Source organism: Canis aureus, chromosome 28, assembly GCF_053574225.1.
Source record: "Canis aureus isolate CA01 chromosome 28, VMU_Caureus_v.1.0, whole genome shotgun sequence".
Lineage (NCBI taxonomy): Eukaryota > Metazoa > Chordata > Mammalia > Carnivora > Canidae > Canis > Canis aureus.
Genome location: NC_135638.1, coordinates 21,381,001 through 21,399,782, shown reverse-complemented (window position 1 = coordinate 21,399,782; position 18,782 = coordinate 21,381,001). Strand labels below are relative to the sequence as shown.

Genomic DNA, 18,782 nt, shown 5'->3' with positions numbered 1-18,782 from the left:
ATCAGTAGAATCATTCTTTGTTAGAACCAAAAGAGATCTTCTCTGGATTCCTCATTTTATGAATGAGAACAACGAGGCCAGTAGGAGGAAAGAAGCAGGAGGAAAGAAGTCACATCCAAGATAACAGAGCTAGCCCGAGGAGGGGCAACACAGAAAAACCTTAAAAGGGAGGGGAGGTGCAACTGTAGCCTCACCTGCATGTGCTCACAAGAGAACAAAAGCCGAGAGCCTCAGTCTCTCTCTGGGCATTAACCTCAGTCTGTGGTTTTGTTCCCTATTACCCATACTTTCATGCCACAGCTGTAGACTTGAGAGCTTCTCACCTGCAAAGCACAAAATACTTACTGTCTGGTCTTTTACTTTCTCTGTAAAAGAGAAGGTTTATTATGTTATTGCTATATCGAAATGACTTTCTTTACTAATGGCTTTCTTATTCCAGCTTTTGGGTAGGGTTTATAGAGATGTAAATCAGGTTTTCTTTCCTCTTTTAAGTATTTAAGCTGCCCTTTCTACCTCCAAAAAAAAAAAAAAAAAAAGTCCCAAGTCTGTGCTTTTTACTCAGAAAGAGAGATGGACATAACATCATTGCTAATGCTCATATACACCGGAATCTGACCCCAAGTTATTAAGAGTTCAGAGACAAAACGGAGGCTGGGAGTCCAAGTGGTTAGTGCTCCTCTCTCCTTTCTTTCCAGCATCAGCCACAAGCAATTTTCATCCTTGTCACACTAGATCTGTTTGGTGCATATGGACCAAGTGAGCTATACCAGGACACAAGCTGCCAGCCAGCTCAGATAAACAAACGTTTACTGAGTGCATGTAAAGGGCCTGACCTTATGTTTGGCCCTAGAAATATAAACAAGTCACTGTCCTGGCTCTGGAGCAATTTTCCTGTCTAGGTTTTATTCTTCACCTAAAATACCCAGCTGGTAATAAAACCTGGTGCCCAATTTGAACTCTAACAGCTAGTCCCTTCCAGACTCTCAGATCACATTCCAACCTGGGTTCTTTAATATGCCCACACCAGCCCTGCCCTGTGCAGGGAAAAAAATGTGCCTAATTCCTCCCAGCATGGTCTGACATCCCGAGTCATAACCTCATCTTAACCCTGTGATTGTGTGTCCATCACAATTAAATTAAGAGGTAGTGCATCATCCTCCCCAATTAAATCCATTTTAATTAAATGACAACTCAAGTTTTTTAAACACTTACTCTATGTGTGTGTGGCATGTTGGAGATAATGTTAGTAACAATAGAAAACAGATATAACAATTCTTTCAGAAATAATCTCATTCAATCTTTACACCAACCCTGTGGTAGAAGTTATTACCTTCATTCCTATTTACAGACCAAGAAAATGGCCCATGGAAGGCATGCAGACATGCCAGGTGTCATGCAGCCAGTGAGGACCCCAGCTCAAATCTGAAACCCAGGAGTGGGACTCCAGGAAATGATCTTATTCACTATATGTTTTTCATATGTTATTTCGAACCATGCAACCATGCAAGGAAGGTATTACAATTCCTACTTTACAAATGAGGAAGAACTAAGGCTGAGAGAGGGTTAAAAACTTGCCTAAGGACGGGGCAAAGAATGAAGCAGATATATCTGACTCAAAATATCCTGCACTTTGGAAAAGATGCCCCACAGGGCTTGGCACTAGTAGTTGTATATATTGTTTTACAGTTTACACAGTGCCTTGGCACAAGCAATCTTATTTCTTCATCACAGATACCCAGCAATATAGATCTTATTATCTCTATTATAAAAACAAAATTGAGGCTAAGAAGTTGAAATAACTTTCCCAAATATGGGTCATTTGAGCTGTGACACAAAACCAGGTATTCTGATTCCATGTCAGGGTGTTCTTGGTTAACTTGGAAGTTGGTATCTATTTGCTGTGCACCTATCCCAACCAGTTTGCCCCAGCTCTAGGCTCTACTTCTGAAAAAGCTAAGCATTACTGCTCTCTGACAGGTCAAGGGAGAGAGGAAAAACTAGGATATTAGAGATGCAGCTTACAGCTAATAGCTGTAAAAAAAACCCTAAGTTATCAGGAAAGAATTATTCATTATTAGATATTTCCATCAAGATGATTAGAAGGTAGGCGATGGCACATCAGGGCTGTATCTCCTCATCTATAAAATATTAAGGTAGAGGGCGTCTGGGTGGCTCAGATGGTTAAGTGACTGCCTTCAGCTCAGGTCATGACCTCCAGGTCCTGGGATCAAGCCCCATGTCGATCCCCACGTAAGGCTTTTGGCTCAGCGAGGAGTCTGCTTCTCTCTCTGCTTCTGTGTTTCCCTCTGCCTCTTCCTCCTGCTTAGGCCCTCTCTCTGTCTCTCTCTCAAATAAATAAAATGTTAAAAAAAAAATGTTGAGGTAGGACTAAACTATGGTTTCAAACTGGTGCCTCCATGAGGAAGTTTCTTGAAGGGCCATCGGAGGGATCTGCTGGATGGTCTGCCCAGCCCCCTTCTCTGGGAATCACCATGTTTCTGCTGCAGCTCCCTGCTCCATCTGCCACAGAGTCATGACCCAGGCAGGACCAATCAGAGCCTCTCTTTCTGCATGGTGGATGGCCCAGTAAGCCAGAGATGTACGAGGGGAACAGACAAAGCCAGCCCATAAACAAAAAAAGGACTGGAGAAAATGGGCAGAGAAAAACAGAAAACTGCCTGGATTCCCTGATCCTTTCCTTTCTTTCAGACTTCCCTTTTATTTGCTTAAGCCAGCTCATGGTGACTCTCATCACTGTCAACCAAATAAACCAGAGTTACTCAGAGATGGGAAGCAGGATGGTAGGCAAATAGATGAGGTTTTATTGTAGGGCTCACATTTTTATTGGATTTTGTTATGTGCTGAATTGGACTCCCCTCCACCCAAAAAAAAAGTCTGTTATAGTCCTAATTCCAGTGTCTGTGAATGTGACCTTATTTGGAAATAGGGTCTTTGCAAATATCAAGTTAAGATGAAGTCATTAGGTTGGGCTCCAACCCAATAGAACTATTGTCCTTATAAAAAGAGAAGAGACACAGACATAAATGGGGTGAATGCCATGTGGCAAGATGGCAGAGGTCAAAGTGCTGCATCTGCAAGCCAAGGGATGACAAGGATTATTAGCAGACCGCCAGAAGCTCTGAAGAAGCAAGGAATAATTCTTTTATGGGCTTCTGAGGGAGCCCTGCAAACACCTTGATTTTGTACGTCTAGCCTCCAGAAGCATAAGACAATATATTTCTGTTATTGTATGCCACCCTCTTTATGGTTGTTTGTTACAGCAATCTGAGGAAACAAATAAAGGCTTCCAATGAGGTTCTGAATTCTCTTTTTTAAACTTACATTAGAAATTTCTTAGAATTACTTAGAAATTTCATGTATAGAAAACATTTTATTCATGGTAAAGCTGCATAAATGAAATCTTGATTTCATTTATAATTTCCCAGTTAATTTGACTTACACATATGTATTGTATAACTACTTTTAGTAACTTCTGCTAAACAGTATGTCTCCCTGTTAATAAAATAAATATTTCATTTTTCCATTTTGGTTAAAAGTCACTTTTCATTTTCAGACTCTTCAAGTACGGGATTAAGTACATATTTAGTACATATTTTATTTAATGGTTTTCTTGCAAAATCCAGCATCTCAGCAAAAGCTGGGTTAGCATTTCAAATTGACCATAATTTGAGACATAAGAGGTATAGTTACAAGAATACAATGGAGCCTAAAAATATTTTTATTCTGAAAAGCTTCAGAATACCATTTGAAATTTTTGTAATAAAAGCAAGTTAACAACCTAGTATTTAAAATAAATTTTTTTCTAGAAAAGTTTCAGGAGACACGATTCCCCCCACAGCTGACAACACCATGACCAAACATATGTGGTGTTAATGCTTATAACTGGCACTGGTCTGATGGTTGCATTTTTAAAATTTTATTGCACACTTGCAGGTGGCCAGATAATTTTTTTTTTTTATGATAGACATAGGGAGAGAGAGAGAGAGGCAGAGACACAGGCAGAGGGATAAACGGGCTCCATGCCAGGAGCCCGATGTGGGACTAGATCCCAGGACTCCAGGATCGCACCCTGGGCCAAAGGCAGGCGCTAAACCACTGAGCCACCTAGGGATCCCCGGCCAGATAATTTTTTATCTGTGACCACATTTTTCTAGAGATATTTCCAATAAAAGTACATTAGAGTTATACTGAACTTTTCAGTTTTCAAAGAGCCTTAAAATACATGATCCCACTTAGCTACAAAATTGCAATTTTAAATAGAAGAAGGTAGATATTATCATCTCTGTTTTACTGTTGAAGAGATAGATGCTAGGAAATCTGTCCTAGGTCGTATAACTAGTAAAAGTTAAAACCAGGTCTTCTGACTCCAAATCTAAGATGTGGTTTTCAAGATATTAGGCTGTCTATCTAATTCAGATACAAGGGTCAGGTGATTGCAGGTGGGTTTTTAACTGCTGGCCTCCCAGCTTCATAAGAAAAATACAATGAGGTATTTTTAACTCATTTTTCCCCCCAAAGAGCTAGCAGATGCTTTTCTTATCTGGACATGATTTCCTTCCAGAAATCACTAAAGAAATTGACACAACCATTGTTTGGCTTCTTGATGCTTGTGTTTCAGAGGTGTTTACCTGAGAGAGGGCCAATCCTGGCTCTGAGAGACAGTGGAGCTGTGCCCGAGGGATGGGTCCTTCTCAAGAGGTGATAAAGGAGTGGCCAGAATTATAATGAAAAGCCTCATAAACCTTCTCCTCTCTTTTCTGTCCTCATGAGACAAACTAAAGAGTGGACAAGACTTACAAAATCACATGAGCTACTTCTTTCCAGATTCTTTCTTTCTAGATGTGGAAAGTACACAGAACATTCCAGAATAAGAAAGGTGGAACTTATGATATAAATTTTGCCCAGTGCTAGGTCTACTTAGGATCAAAATGAGAAGCTCCTGGACCTCTGGCCATGATCCCTTGTCACTTGATAGATTCATTTCCAAAGCACCTTGAGGGTCAAGAGGCTAAATTATAGGAATGTTATACATTTTGATGTTTAAATCATCATTTTCCCCTCCCTGAAAGTATCACAGGCTGCCTCAGAGCTTAGCTTCAAATCTCACATTGCATGCACCACCAAGATTAAGAGCATTCCCACTTCACTGCCCACTGAAGGCCAGGGGATTTCTTTTCAGCCTCTTGCACACAGACCCTCTGAGCTCACAGCTGTCAAGGGGCTAAAAGAACAGTGATGGCACTCTCATTAGCTCCTGGCCAGCCCAGATCTCAGGACCTAAAGAAAGGGATGAAGAGGCTTCGCTGCCTCTTCTCTCACCCAGTCACATATCATGTTATCTAGGGAGTAGAGAAAGAACCATCGAGACCTAAGCAAGAATCATTATTTACTAAGGCAATAGAGATTCATAATATTATTCTGGTAACTACACATAGTGAGCATTACAGGTAAGTTTTGTAAACTGGTGGTGTGTACAAAACCTCTCAAGTAGCTTTTTCTTAAAAAAAAAAAAAAGACAACAAAAAAACCATCATACCATTTATCTGATGAGGAAACTAAAACTCCTACTACTATCAGAAATATGCTTAGGGAAACAAGTATGAAGTCTTATTAGAAGAGGCACAGTCCAGAATGGGTCGTTAGCAGAGGCAATTCCATGAGCAAAGATTTATAGAGGAAAAGAAAGTAAGAATTACAAAAATAAAGCTGAAAAGAACACTAGGTTAAATGGAATTCAGTCTCCTCATTTTATAGATGTAGAAATTGAGGTTCCTAGAGAAATGCATAGAATATATTTAACATTTTATAAAAAATGTGTGCTGTGAAATACTACTTAGCAAAAAAACAGAAAACAACAACAAAAACCACGTGCAAAGACACTGAAGACTCTCACAAGCCTAACGCTAAGTGAAGGAAGGCAGAAGCAAAAGTAAACATGCTGGAAGATTCGACGTATACGATCTTTTGGAACAGGCAAAACTGATCGAAGATGAAAACCACTGAAGGGTGGTTGACTTGGGTCAGGGATGGGTCCTAGGGAGGTATTGAGTGAGAAAGTTTTGGGTTAGAGCTTTCTGGGGAGATAGAAATGTTCTAATTTGTGGTAGGATATGGGTCATGTGGTATTTCTATTTGTCAAAACCATACAGCTAAGATTTATGCCTTCCAGTGCATGTAAATTTTATCTAAAAAAAAAAAAGCTATGAAAGAATAACAGTCTCTCAGCAGTGGCATGGACAGTGATTGAAATAAGGCAAAATGACAATGGCAGCATCCTAATATTGACGTGGATACAGTGGGGATACAGCATGCTCTTATGTTTGCTCTGAATATTGCTAAACTTTTTCTACAAAAGACCTTGAAAGGTGACCATGCCTGAGTAAGGGGACTTTCATTCGTGTCTGGGAGTGTGTGAGCTCCTGGTCTGCTTTAGACCCTTTTCCTTTCCTGAGTTTCATCAATGTTTGCAGCCACATTCTAGGCCTGTTCCCATACAGCCTGTTACCCACTCTAGAATGCAAAATAGAGTGTCTCATGACAAGCAGGGGCTTGTGTCAAGCAATGATGCCAGCAGTTAAGGTATCGCAGTTAGGAGATCTCGCCAGGACCAGGATCAGCTGACACCCCAGAGCTGATAGCAAGCAGAACCAGAGGAGGTCTGCAGAGGCCCAAGACTGATTAAATCCTTTTACAAGGGGGAGGATTTTTGCAGCAAACTGTCAGACTCTTCAGACGTGACCCCTCTATGTCTGACTGCTGAAAATAGGCAGCTGCCGCTGAAGGCCCTACCCAATAGATCTCAGAACTGAGATCCTTCACTGCTTGAACATAGAAGCAGTAAGTGTCTGAGAGCTGACCCGGAGCAGATCGAGGCCATATCTCAACTGTGTTGAGATACAGATCGACTTAGTCTTTGGTTTGCTAACTTCCTACACCCTCTGTTATCTTGTCTGTTGTGGGGCTTGTCTTATGTTCTGCTGTGTGCCACGTAAGAAGCCAAGCTTAATCACATGGTGAAATGTCACTGAGTTTGGAATCCTGAACCTGCTTTGTAATTGTGATTAATTTTATTTGAATAAAGCAGACATTGTGGAAAGACACAAGTTGTGTATGCACTTTGTAGTGTGCCCATGACAACCAACCTTCCAGAGGAAAAGAGGGAACCTGAGGGGAGGTGAGGGGAAGCGAGCCTGCAGGAGCCCACCCAAAGCCTCTGCACAGGGTCTCTGAAAAGATCCAAGCCATTGGCAGCAGTGCAGCAGGCAGGAGGCAAATTGCCAGGAAATGCTTTCCAGTGCCATGTGGTTTGTACCCTTGAGAAATATCCCTTCTGGTTTGCTACCCCTGAGGTAGCCAAATAGCTTTCAAGAATGAGACTGCTTCACTTTTACATAGCAAAAGGAAAAAAAAAAAAAAAACTAAAAAAGGCATGTAATGAGGGTACTTGGGTGGCTCAGTCGGTTTAGTGTCTGCCTTCAACTTGGGTCACGATCTCAGGGTACTGGGATCAAGTCCCACGTGGGGCTCCCTGGTCAGCAAGGAGTCTGCTTCTGCCTCTACCCCTCCCCCTGGCTTGGGCTCACTCTCTCATGCTCTTTCTCTAAATAAATAAATAAATAAATAAATATCTTTTTTTAAAAAAAGATATGTAATGAGATTGCCCCATAAACACAACTGTTAAATAGGCCAAAATACATTTTATTTATTTATTTATTTATTTATTTATTTATTTATTTATTTATTTATTTATTCTTGAGAGACAAGGAGAGAAAGAGTCAGAGACATAGGCAGAGGGAGAAGCAGGCTGCATGCAGGGAGCCTGATGTGGGACTCAATCCCAGGACCCCGGGATCATGCCCTGACCAAAGGCAGACGCTCAACTGCTAAGCCACCCAGGTGTCCCCATTTTATTTATTTATTTATGTTTATTTTTTAAATTAGAGACAGAGGGTGCATGCCCACGCAGGCAGAGGATGGGAGGGACAGAAGGAGGGAGAGAATCTCCACGCAGAGCTTGGAGCCCATTGTGGCTCATCTCACAACCCCAGGATCATGACCTGAGCAGAAATCAAAAGTCAATGATTTAACCAACTGAGCCATCCAGGTGCCCTTGCAAAAAAAACATTTCTAATCATTATATTTTTTACCTAGTTTTTAAATTTTAGTCTCAGATCTTAATTTTTTAATTCTTAAATTAGAATCTGTATAATATAAAATATCAAAAGAAATATTATCAGCATTTATTTGCAAATACTGTTAAATTTCCTAGTGAATCTCCAACACATCAATTCACATCAACCTAAAGAAAAAAGTTACATAAAAGAGGGCATAAGTAGTAAGTTATTAGTGAGTTAAATTTTTCATTTATTTCATACGCACTACAAAAATATTTTTAGGGGCACCTGGGTTGCTCCTAAAGGAGTACTGTTACTCCTAAGTAACAGTAGTTGAGTGTCTGCCTTTGGCTCAGGTAGTGACCCCAGGGCCCTGGGTTCGAGTTCCACATCAGGATCCCTGTAAGGAGCTGCTTCTCCCTCTGCGTATGTCTCTGCCTCTCTGTGTCTCTCATGAATAAGTAATAAAATCTTTATTAAAAAAAAAAAATATTTTTTTAACATCACAATAAAATCAGATACACTAGGCCCATTATGGGAGTTTAAAAGAACAAACAAATTAAATGGGTTAAGGGTCCTTTGCCTGTTTAGGCTAAAAGCTATGCCTTGTGGAATGATCTCCAAGTGCTTCTGTGAATTACCTCACAAGATGACCGAGGAGATCCATAAAAATACACCCTGTAATTGCATACAATATGACTACAAAAGTACTCTGATAGCACTTGACCCTTTGTTATTAAAATCCTCATCCATTAGCAGTTACTTTTATTGCATAACACCAACAGGTCTTGTAAAACACACATTTATAAGAACCACAACAGCATTACTAAAGATCACACTTCAGGTTTGTAATAATTCTACGGTGGACAGAGCTGATCTGTGAAACCACAGGTCTAAAAGCATCATATCTGATCAGAGAACCTAAGACAAAGTCACAAATGCCATCCCAAATTTTGGTATGAGCATTCCATCACAACGTAAACTAACACATGCTCTTTAAAAATTAACACCCATTGCCTTATTTGAATTATAAATACCTCAAAAGTTATTTATAAGGTTACCTCTAATTGGGAATATTTGTTGATGAGCCGAAGGAAGCCTGCTTTCTTCCTGATATGAACCTAAGGAAAATTTCAGAATCCTTTCTCCTCTGATCACAAGATAAAAGAAATAAAACCCAAGAGACCTGAGGTTCTCCTTAACTTAAAACACAATCAGGAGTTTATCAAACTAAAAAAGTAACACTGAACACACATTTGAAAGATGCACACACATGTATTCATAAAACAAATACAAGGCGATGCAAAACTTAGACATTAATTTCAAGTTTGATGAGACAAATATATGTTTTTCCCAGAGGCAAAGGAAAATGTAGGCCTTAAAACTGCATTATTCATATTGGTGTAACTAAGTCATACTAAAGGTTGGCATTTTTCTTCTAGAGCTATACTTTTGATAACCGATATCTCTAAGACAGATATAAATTAGGTTAAGCTGATTAAATAGTGTACTACTTGATTCATAACTTCTAAAATCATTAAAAATTGGTACAGAGCTTTTGAGGAATTTCCAGACACTCAGGTTACAACAAAAATAGTAATTACGATTTTAAAAGTAATAACTCTTTCCTTAGGATTGACATTCTGTTTACTTACAGACTGTCCATTTATCCCCCGGGGGTCTTCCATTGAAGACTTTTTCTTCTGAATTATATATGGGCTATTAGCTACACACTTCTTCAAAGGGTTCCAACACCCTTGCACCTGTGAAGAATAGAGCATCAAGCAGCCATATTAATTGTGTAGCATGAAATCAAGAGCTGGTCTTTGCATCTGCAGCTTTCCATTTAAGCAAATGTATACATGTATACACAAGTCAAGAATGCTTACCTTCACCGAATGAATCTTTAAAATAAATATTATGGGTTTACTGTTTATCACAATTTACATGAGCCAAATGTGGCCAAATTGTAGCTCAATGTGTCCGCTGTCAGCAGCTGCAGCCCAAGAAAAAAAAGAATGGAGAGGCCAGCTAGAGGGCTTTCCACACACATTATTTTTGAGCCAACAGTACAAGAGCTTTTTTTTTTTCTTTTTGAATTCAGTTTCTCCAAGCTATTTATCAACGTCAATTGTACCATAATGCAAAGAGGAAATAGTAACAAAGAGATATGACTGTAGTCTGAGCAGAGGATAAAAGAGAAAATCTAGAGTTGAGTGTTTTACCCTCAGGGCAAGGATATTATTATACTATTTCTTAGCAAGTTTACATTAGGTCACAGTTTCACGGCTGATCAATTTTGAACCTTCAGAGACTCAACACCTTTGAGAAGAATGGGCTTTGGAGATGTTTCAAGACGTGGACAATAAATGCAGTATGCTGAAATACCTTCTGCAGTTAGCTATCTTCAAAAGAAAGAGAAAGAAAGAAGAAAAGAAAGAAAGAAAGAAAGAAAGAAAGAAAGAAAGAAAGAAAGAAAGAGAAAGAAAGAGAGAGAGAGAGAGAGAGAAAGAAAGAGAGAGAGAAAGAAAGAAAGAAAGAAAGAAAGAAAGAAAGAAAGAAAGAAAGAAAACGTAATTATCTGCCTGCCCATTCTCATTTCCTAACTTTCTGAATTGGTTTTTATGCTCATGCTCAAATGAGGAACCCAAAACAGACTCTCAGGTTCTCTAACTTGGGCTTGGCAACTAAAACACTTTTCTACGTGCCTTGCATCAACTCTAATACAGATATTTAAATATCATGGAATTTTAAGAAAGAAAAGAATAGACATGATCTTAATATCACCCAAGACAAAATTATGAAGAGAGAGTATGTAGTGGTCTTTTCTCTCTCTCTCTCTCTCTCTCTCTCTCTTTAAGAGACAGAGAGAGTGCACATGAGGGGCTGTGGGGGAGAGGTAGAGAGAGAATTTTAAGCAAGTTCCATGACCAGCGCAGAGCTAACGTGGGGATCCACCTCACAACCTGAGACCATGACCAGAGCCAAAACCAAGAGTCAGACACTTAACTGACAGAGCCACCCAGGGGCCTCGAGTATATAGTCATCTAACTTTGGTATCACTTTTTGTAAAAGTACTTGAACTTCTGAGTGTCAGTCAGCATGGTAGGAAAACCACTGCACTAGAAGTCATGAGACCTGAATTCAGGTTCTGGCTCTGCCACTAACCAGCTGAATGACCTGAGGTAAATAATTTATCCCTCTGAGCCTCAAGTTTTATTATCTGTGAAATTGGAGATTTCAACTGGATGATATCCTACAGGGTTGTATTTTATATGCATAATTTAATGAATGTATGTTTACACATATAATCTTCAGGTAAAAGATCCCAAGCTTGGACCATTTGGGATGTAATTTTGAAATGCTGGAGTCATTCTCATTATGTTTATTTCACTCACAACTATATCAGTGCTGGAAAATATATGCGTTATCCACTGTCAACACAAAGGTGATGTTTCTTGGACAACATAATACTCATAAATAACTCCCCAAATTTTGAGAATCCATATGAGAGCATGGTGTTTTTGTAATGTCGCCAGAAACAAAGTTATAATTTCAGATTATGAGTAAATAAAAATCCCGTGGACGTATCTATGGCCTGCTAAACCAAGAAAATACAATGATTACATTTACTCTATTTCAAATTGCTCAAAATCTCAGAACTGAATCTTAAAATGCACCCCATCCTGGCTTTTAGAGGATTCCCTGCTTAATCAAGGAAGAGATATTATAGAAACTAGACTTTCTTCATTGCTTGAGTTATTCTCTTGAGGCACATTAACTTTTCTAGGCGATAAGGCAACTTTTAAAAATAATAATAATAATCCTGCCTTACATTGGTCAAACACTTTACAGTTTACAAAGTGCTTTCACATGAACTGCCCACAGTGCACCTATATGTGGGGAGACAAAGTCCAGTCTCATTCCTCACAGAAGGGAGCAGGCCCAAGACAAAGCCCCCTCTGATTTCCCCTAAACTCCCATCCTCTCCATACCTGTCCTGAGAACATGTTTCAATCAAAATCTGTATATTTGATATTCCAGGATTATTTCCCATGTGTTTCTTTTCCCTATTGCCATACTGAACTTACTGAACAGTTTAAGGTATTAAGAATGGTCGGGTTACATGAGCATGAAAGGTATTTCATTTGTAATTTTATTTCTCTGAAGATGAAACTGTTCTGTACCAAATGCTGTATTTGTTATTGTTTCCTGGGCTAAAAAGAAAAGACTGAGCTTATTGAGAAGTCAAAAGAGTCAGCATTCATCTACTTCAGATAGATGTCTCCATTGAGAAAGACTACCACTCAAAAATCAAAAAATCACAGAGAGCCATGGACTTTATTTACAAATCCTCCACTGCTTGCTAAATCAGCATAGTTGTTTCCAGATTTCTACATGTCAATCCAAACCATGCAATAGATGCCATGACTGGGTCTACTGATATTTAGGAGCCTGGCTTTAGTAAACCCTTAATTCCCTTGCTGGACTTGATCTTTCATGGTTTATAAATAAGCTTGCCCCCATTATAGCACTTACTTAATGGGAGTGTAATTATTTCTCTACCTGTCTCCCCTACTAGACTGTAGCTCCATGAGGGCTAGGCCCATGCCTTATTCTCTTATTCAAGGCACATATGGCACTCATTAAATATTCTGAATGAATGAATTGAATGAGTGTTATCAATACATGGCAATATTTTAATACATGCAAACTCAGAGCCAGAATTAGGTGTGTAGTTAAATGGTGGTACTAATATTCAATCAGCTTTAAAAGTATCCATCAAATTTCTGGTCCTAAACATTTGTTCCAAGTATCTAAGAAACAGGCTCAAGCAAAAACACATTACTTAATTCATATCTATTTACCTATCTACCTATTTACCTACTTACTGCTCACATAGAGGGTAGCTAGTCATAAAACTGTTTACACCTACACATAAACACATAAAGAGTACTCAGAGGTGAAATTCTTAGGTACTTTGTTTAAACCAAGGAGTGGTTTCCCCAGAAAAGAAAGAAAAGAGGAATGTTTAAGGAAGGCTATTCTAGATACAGAATGGTGAGGGCAGTTACACACAGATGGAAGGATCAGTGGATTGATATTTGTTTTGGAGATTTGTGGGGCACTAGAGGCAGGTGTTTTGGCATCAGAAGTCTCCCTACAAGGACAGGGCACTATGAGTCTGGTGGCAGTTGGAAACCCATTCACACAGCCACCTCCAGCACTCACCTTGCCTAAGCAGGGTGCATTTGCCACAAAAGGCCAGATCCTTTACTTACCCACTCCTGAGTCAACTATTATGGCACCCTCCCTAAGAAGGGTAGGTAGACTTGTACAACATGGAAGGCCACTGCTTGTCAGCCACTGAAGTGTAAGGTTCCCTGATAAAAAGACAAAGGACCAAGAGACAGCCTGGATTTCTGCTGGCCAACTTCATCATTCTGGAGTCATTTATCCACTCTGAGCATAGAGGAAAAGCCTGGAAGCCTCTTCCTGAAATGTGTTTCAACAACTCCTTAAGTAAGAAGAAAAGATCAACTGAACAAAATGCTGGGAAACAGTTGCACAGCTGGGCACATATTTAAATGATTCAACTCTTCCTATTCACTAGCTGCATGAGGCCACCTGAGAAAAATGCTCTCTTAGGACAGGCAGTGGTACAATCAGCCCCTTCCAAGACCACCACAGCTCACAGAAGACAGGAGACAGGCTAGGGGCACTCACAGCTCAGGATAGTGTTGCACTCACAGGCCCAGGCCAGATGCTAGCCCAGGCATGTGGTGTTGAGCAGAATCATGTAGGTGGTTCTTCTCAGCAAGAGGGACAGCACGAGGCATGCTGGACAAGAAGGAAATAAAGAGTACTGGCTCTGTTTCGGTCTTTCCAACATCTGAGGGAACTGTGCCTCCTTTGGTCCAACTGCCTGGACTGTTGATACACTACCACCAAAAAGCTAATTTTGTTTGGTGGACTCGACACAGGATTAAGGAAGCTTTAGGAACTTCCTTTATATTTGCCACTCTTGGGGGAGTGGGGTACGAAGAGACTAAAGTTAGTAAACAGATGATAACAAATAAATATTAGACATACACACTGATAAAACAGGCTCTGTAGAAAGCATCAAATTGAGACTACAATCTGACAAATATTGTAATCATACGAAATTTCCTTGGGGGCCCAGGTGCATTATGAAATTGGGCACCCAGTGAGGACATTCTATCTCTAGAGTTCAGTGATACTTGGCATATTTTAGGACCTCTGGCAACCAACAAGCATATTAATTTTTAAAATACTGAATAGTTCTAAATACAGAAACTTTAATGCATGTGAGATGAAAAATCTATTCTGTACATTCCTGCTATAATTTAAACTTTCCCTGGGATGCCAATTTTTCTCCCCATGTCTATGAACAGCACTTGCTGTTTAAGAGAAAAATGCTCAGTAGCTCTGAACCTAAAATTTCCTGGGTTGAATAAAATCTATATTCACTCTGCATAGTTGCTTTCTATTCATTTCTCCCCATCAGCCAAAGCCAGGTGGTTGATAAAATAAGCAATAGCACCTCATCTTACATGTAAACATTATCTTGCTTTCTTTTTATCTTAGTTCTGGCTCATCACAAACTTCCTGGCTATTGTTAAAACAAAATATTGGGAAAAGTTAAGTTGGCATAAGTGTATAAATTATGGAGGCATGAAACAGATAAAGGAGCTAGTTAGGCAGGCTTGTAGGACATAACTAGAAGGAAGAAAAATAAGATAGAGACTAATATGATTGAGAAGAAAATATTTTAAAATATTTTATACATCATCTATATATTTTTTTACATCTTCTATATTTTAATTTTTCCTGCTGGTTTTGAGAAATGAATTATATTTTAGATGACACACAAATCACCTGTAATGAACCAGAGACTCATCAGACACTGCTAATAACTTCTGGCTCCTTGGATGAAAGAGTATTTTCATTGCAACACACCATCACTTTAATCTTTGCTTTCTCACCAAGTGTTGAGTTTTCTAACATTCCTGAGAAGCAGAAGGAAACTCGTGGTTGAACATTGCTTTATAGAAAAGAAAAGAGCTATTCTGAAGTATGTCCCCAGAAGACTACAACTACAGATTGAATAAACATATCAAATCAAGGGGTCTTTAAGAAAATTTACAAACAGAAGCCTGCAGTGAAATGAACCACTGGATGAATGTCCTCCAGGGACCTACTCTACTCACTATTCCACGGTTCCCAAAGCCACAGGATGCTGTGTGGCACTGTCACCTCTTCTTTGCTTTACTCACCTTCCCAGGAAATTTGGTTATATCAAGGAAAACATTGATTGGGTATACTCAGGTGAATGGGATTCAGAAACTAGACACTCAATGATCTTTCAGATTGTTCCCAACCACTGAAGCCATTAATGGAAAAACAAGTTCAGCTCTACATTGGCGAAAGTCTTCTACAGCTAGAGGTAAAGTTTCTACAGAAATAAATGTCTACAAAAATTTGCTTTTATAGCTGTTCCACTGATTTACTGATACTAATGTTTTAAAGTTTTAAGTGTGAAGCCTATCTATTCATTACAGAATTTCCATACAAATATGACCAGATTTCTGCTTCCACCATATGCAACTTCCTTCTAATATCAGATGAAGAATATAAGGCAAGGGGACAATCAAAAGAGCTGACACTAACAAGGAAAATTAATAGCATGTGTTTATTCAGTAAAGTTCAATTCAAACTATATTTTCAAGAGCAGTAGACCTATACAGTATTTTAATGCAGCACTTATGTATGAACAATATTGAGAAAACTCTGAAGAAACATACCATAATCCCATCAACCCAACTTACTTTTATAAAAGTATAATCGTAGTGAATCATCATGCTTGTATTTTTCCAGTTTCTCTTAACATTGTTCCATAATCATTTTATGGTCTACATTTACCATTTTTAAATATTATTTATTTATTTATTTATTTATTTATTTATTTATTTATTTATTCCGAGAGAGAGAGAGAGAGAGAGAGAGAGAGGCAGAGACACAGGCAGAGGGAGAAGCAGGCTCCATTCAGGGAGCTCGACGTGGGACTCGATCCTAGATCTCCAGGATCACACCCCGGGCTGCAGGCGGCGCTAAACCACTGTGCCACTGGGGCTGCCCTACATTTATCATTTTTAATGCAATTTATATTCCCATGTAATTTGTATTCCATCAGGGCAATAATCCCATAAAGTGGGACATTGGTTTGTTTGTTTTTCACTTTTGCACTATAGCACATAACACTTTAAGATCTGCATTCATCAAGTTCTTTCCCTACTTTTAAATGCTTTAAGGATAAATTCTAGATTGCAATTAAAGGACCAAAAGGTATGATAGTTGAAAGTAGTAATTCTTAGAAACTGAGGTCAAATTCCCTTATTCATATTTCTCTTACAAAGAACATTGGCCCTAGTAGAAGGATGAAATATGAAAGTCATATCTTGATATTCCAATGAAATTGCTACCACAGAACCTATAATCTTTTTTTTAAGTTTTTTTAAAGATTTTATTTATTTATTCATTCATGAGAGACACACACAGAAAGAGAGAAAGAGAGAGAGAGAGGCAGAGACACAGGCAGAGGGAGAAGCAGGCTCCATGCAGGAAGCCTGACATGGGACTCGATCCCAGGTCCCCAGGATCAGGCCCTGGGCTGAAGGTGGCGCTAAACCGCTGAGCCACCCGGGCTGCCCAGAACCTATAATCTTGATAGCATTTGTGAATCTTCCTATATCATAGGTTACCTTTTTTTTTTCATAGAAGAATTTTTGAATACCAAAAAACATGTCTGGACATTTGAAAGCCTTAACTAAATCATTGATGTGAATCACCACCATGCTGATAAAAGTATGCATGGTTATCACACGCTAGTCATTTGCTCTTTCTTCCACTCAACACTGCTCTTTGAATAGAATCTGCTCTCCTGGACTCAAGATGAAAAGTCAAACCTCATTCCAGTAAACATGGGATCTTTTAATACCATCCTGATCATTTTTTCCCCTTCTTTCAGCAAGGTGAATCACCAAGTCACATGACTCATTGGGTTGAGTCTGACAGCCATTGTCATAAAATACTTCATACTCAAGCATAGAAATAGTAAATGTTTCCCATTAATTATGATTGGTGGAACACCTGTGAGGGATTTAAAGAACAGTGGTGTGTGGTAGTGTATTGCTTGAGAACCACAGGCGTATAAATCTCATATGTAATGGACAAATGCAGGCATCCAAGAGAAAAGAACCTAAAACATAATCACAAGTAAGAAATCTATCTAACATTTCACCAGGCTGGTATATTAATTCTGTTGAATCTACTGGATATAGGGTACGGTCAGTCCTCTACAGATGTAGTTTATAATACAGTGTATCCTAGAAATAGTTTCTCAGCCTACAGAGACTATAGTTTCAGTTTTAAAATAACAAGGTCTAGAATAACTGGAGCAAACTACACTGGTACCATTCAGTGGTTATGTTTTCTGCTCTCTAAATTAACTAAATAACTATAACTAAATGACAAATTTTCTCACTTTATTCAAAAGACAAGGAGGAGATACGAAACATCAACTCCCTTACTTTTATGTAGAAAGATCTAACATCAAATACCTCCTAAGAGGTTGAAAATAAACCACAAAAACTCACCCATAGGGATAGAAAGTAGAATAGTGGTTGCCTGGAACCAGAGCCCAAGATGGGGTGGGGGTGTGGAGAGTGGTTGATGGACTATAAAGAGCCATGAGGGAACTTTCTGGAGTGCTAGAAGTGCTGTATCTTGACTGTAGTGGTGATATGGGTGAACATGATTATCAAAACTCATTGAATCAGGCAGCCTGGGGGGCTCAGCAGTTTAGCACTGCCTTCAGCTTAGGGCATGATCCTGGAGATCCTGGAGACCCTGGAGACCCTGGAGACCCTGGAGACCCAGGATCAAGTCCCATGTCAGGTTTCCTGCAATGGGCCTGCTTCTTCCTCTGCCTGTGTCTCTGCCTCTCTCTCTCTCTCTCTGTGTCTCTCAAATCTTAAAAACAAACAAACAAACAAACTCATTGAGCCATACACTTAATAAAGTTGATTTTTAAAAAATGTGCTACAATTCACATTTTTTATCAGTTATCAACCTCTTTTTTCCAGGACCATCAAGGAAGCAACATTCTGGTAATATAATAGTCATTGCCCCTCCAAATCAAACATGACATTAGTGCTGATCTTTGTCTAACCGCTTATCCACTAACACTCCTTTCTAATGCAGGTGACAGTCACTCCTGCTTGAGTAAATTATATGGGTCCAACAATTAATAATCTTCATTTTTAGGTGTAAAAGTGAAAAGGGGCTTTAAAACATCTCCTTGGTTTAAGAGATGAAGATTAAAAGGGACACTATGTTCTTTAGTATTATGGTTCAATTGGCATGTCAATCATTGATATGAACCTGAAGGCTTTAAATCCTAAATTAGAATGTGGAATGGTGGTCAGGTTTTCAGTAATACCCTGAGTCAGATTCATAAAGTACTTGGTCTGTGCTTAGCCTACAAAAAAAAAGTTCAGCTGTCAAAATTAAAAAGCAGGTTTATTTCTTTTTTTTTTTTTAAGATTTATTTATTTATTTATTCAG

General features: G+C 39.1%; 1 protein-coding gene across 10 annotated transcripts in view; it reads right to left on the bottom strand.

Moving 5' to 3' along the window:
* EYA1 (EYA transcriptional coactivator and phosphatase 1) overlaps positions 1 to 18,782 on the bottom strand; it is a 419,064-nt gene that overhangs the window by 326,786 nt on the left and 73,496 nt on the right. For 9 of the 10 annotated variants that reach the window (XM_077876586.1, XM_077876588.1, XM_077876591.1 and 6 more), the window contains one exon: positions 9,791 to 9,898. In XM_077876586.1, coding sequence (XP_077732712.1) covers positions 9,791 to 9,823 — 33 coding nt within the window. In that variant the 5' untranslated portion in view covers positions 9,824 to 9,898. Of the gene's footprint in view, positions 1 to 9,790; positions 9,899 to 15,035; positions 15,167 to 18,782 lie in introns of those variants that run through there. The other variant, XM_077876587.1, reaches the window with a different exon arrangement.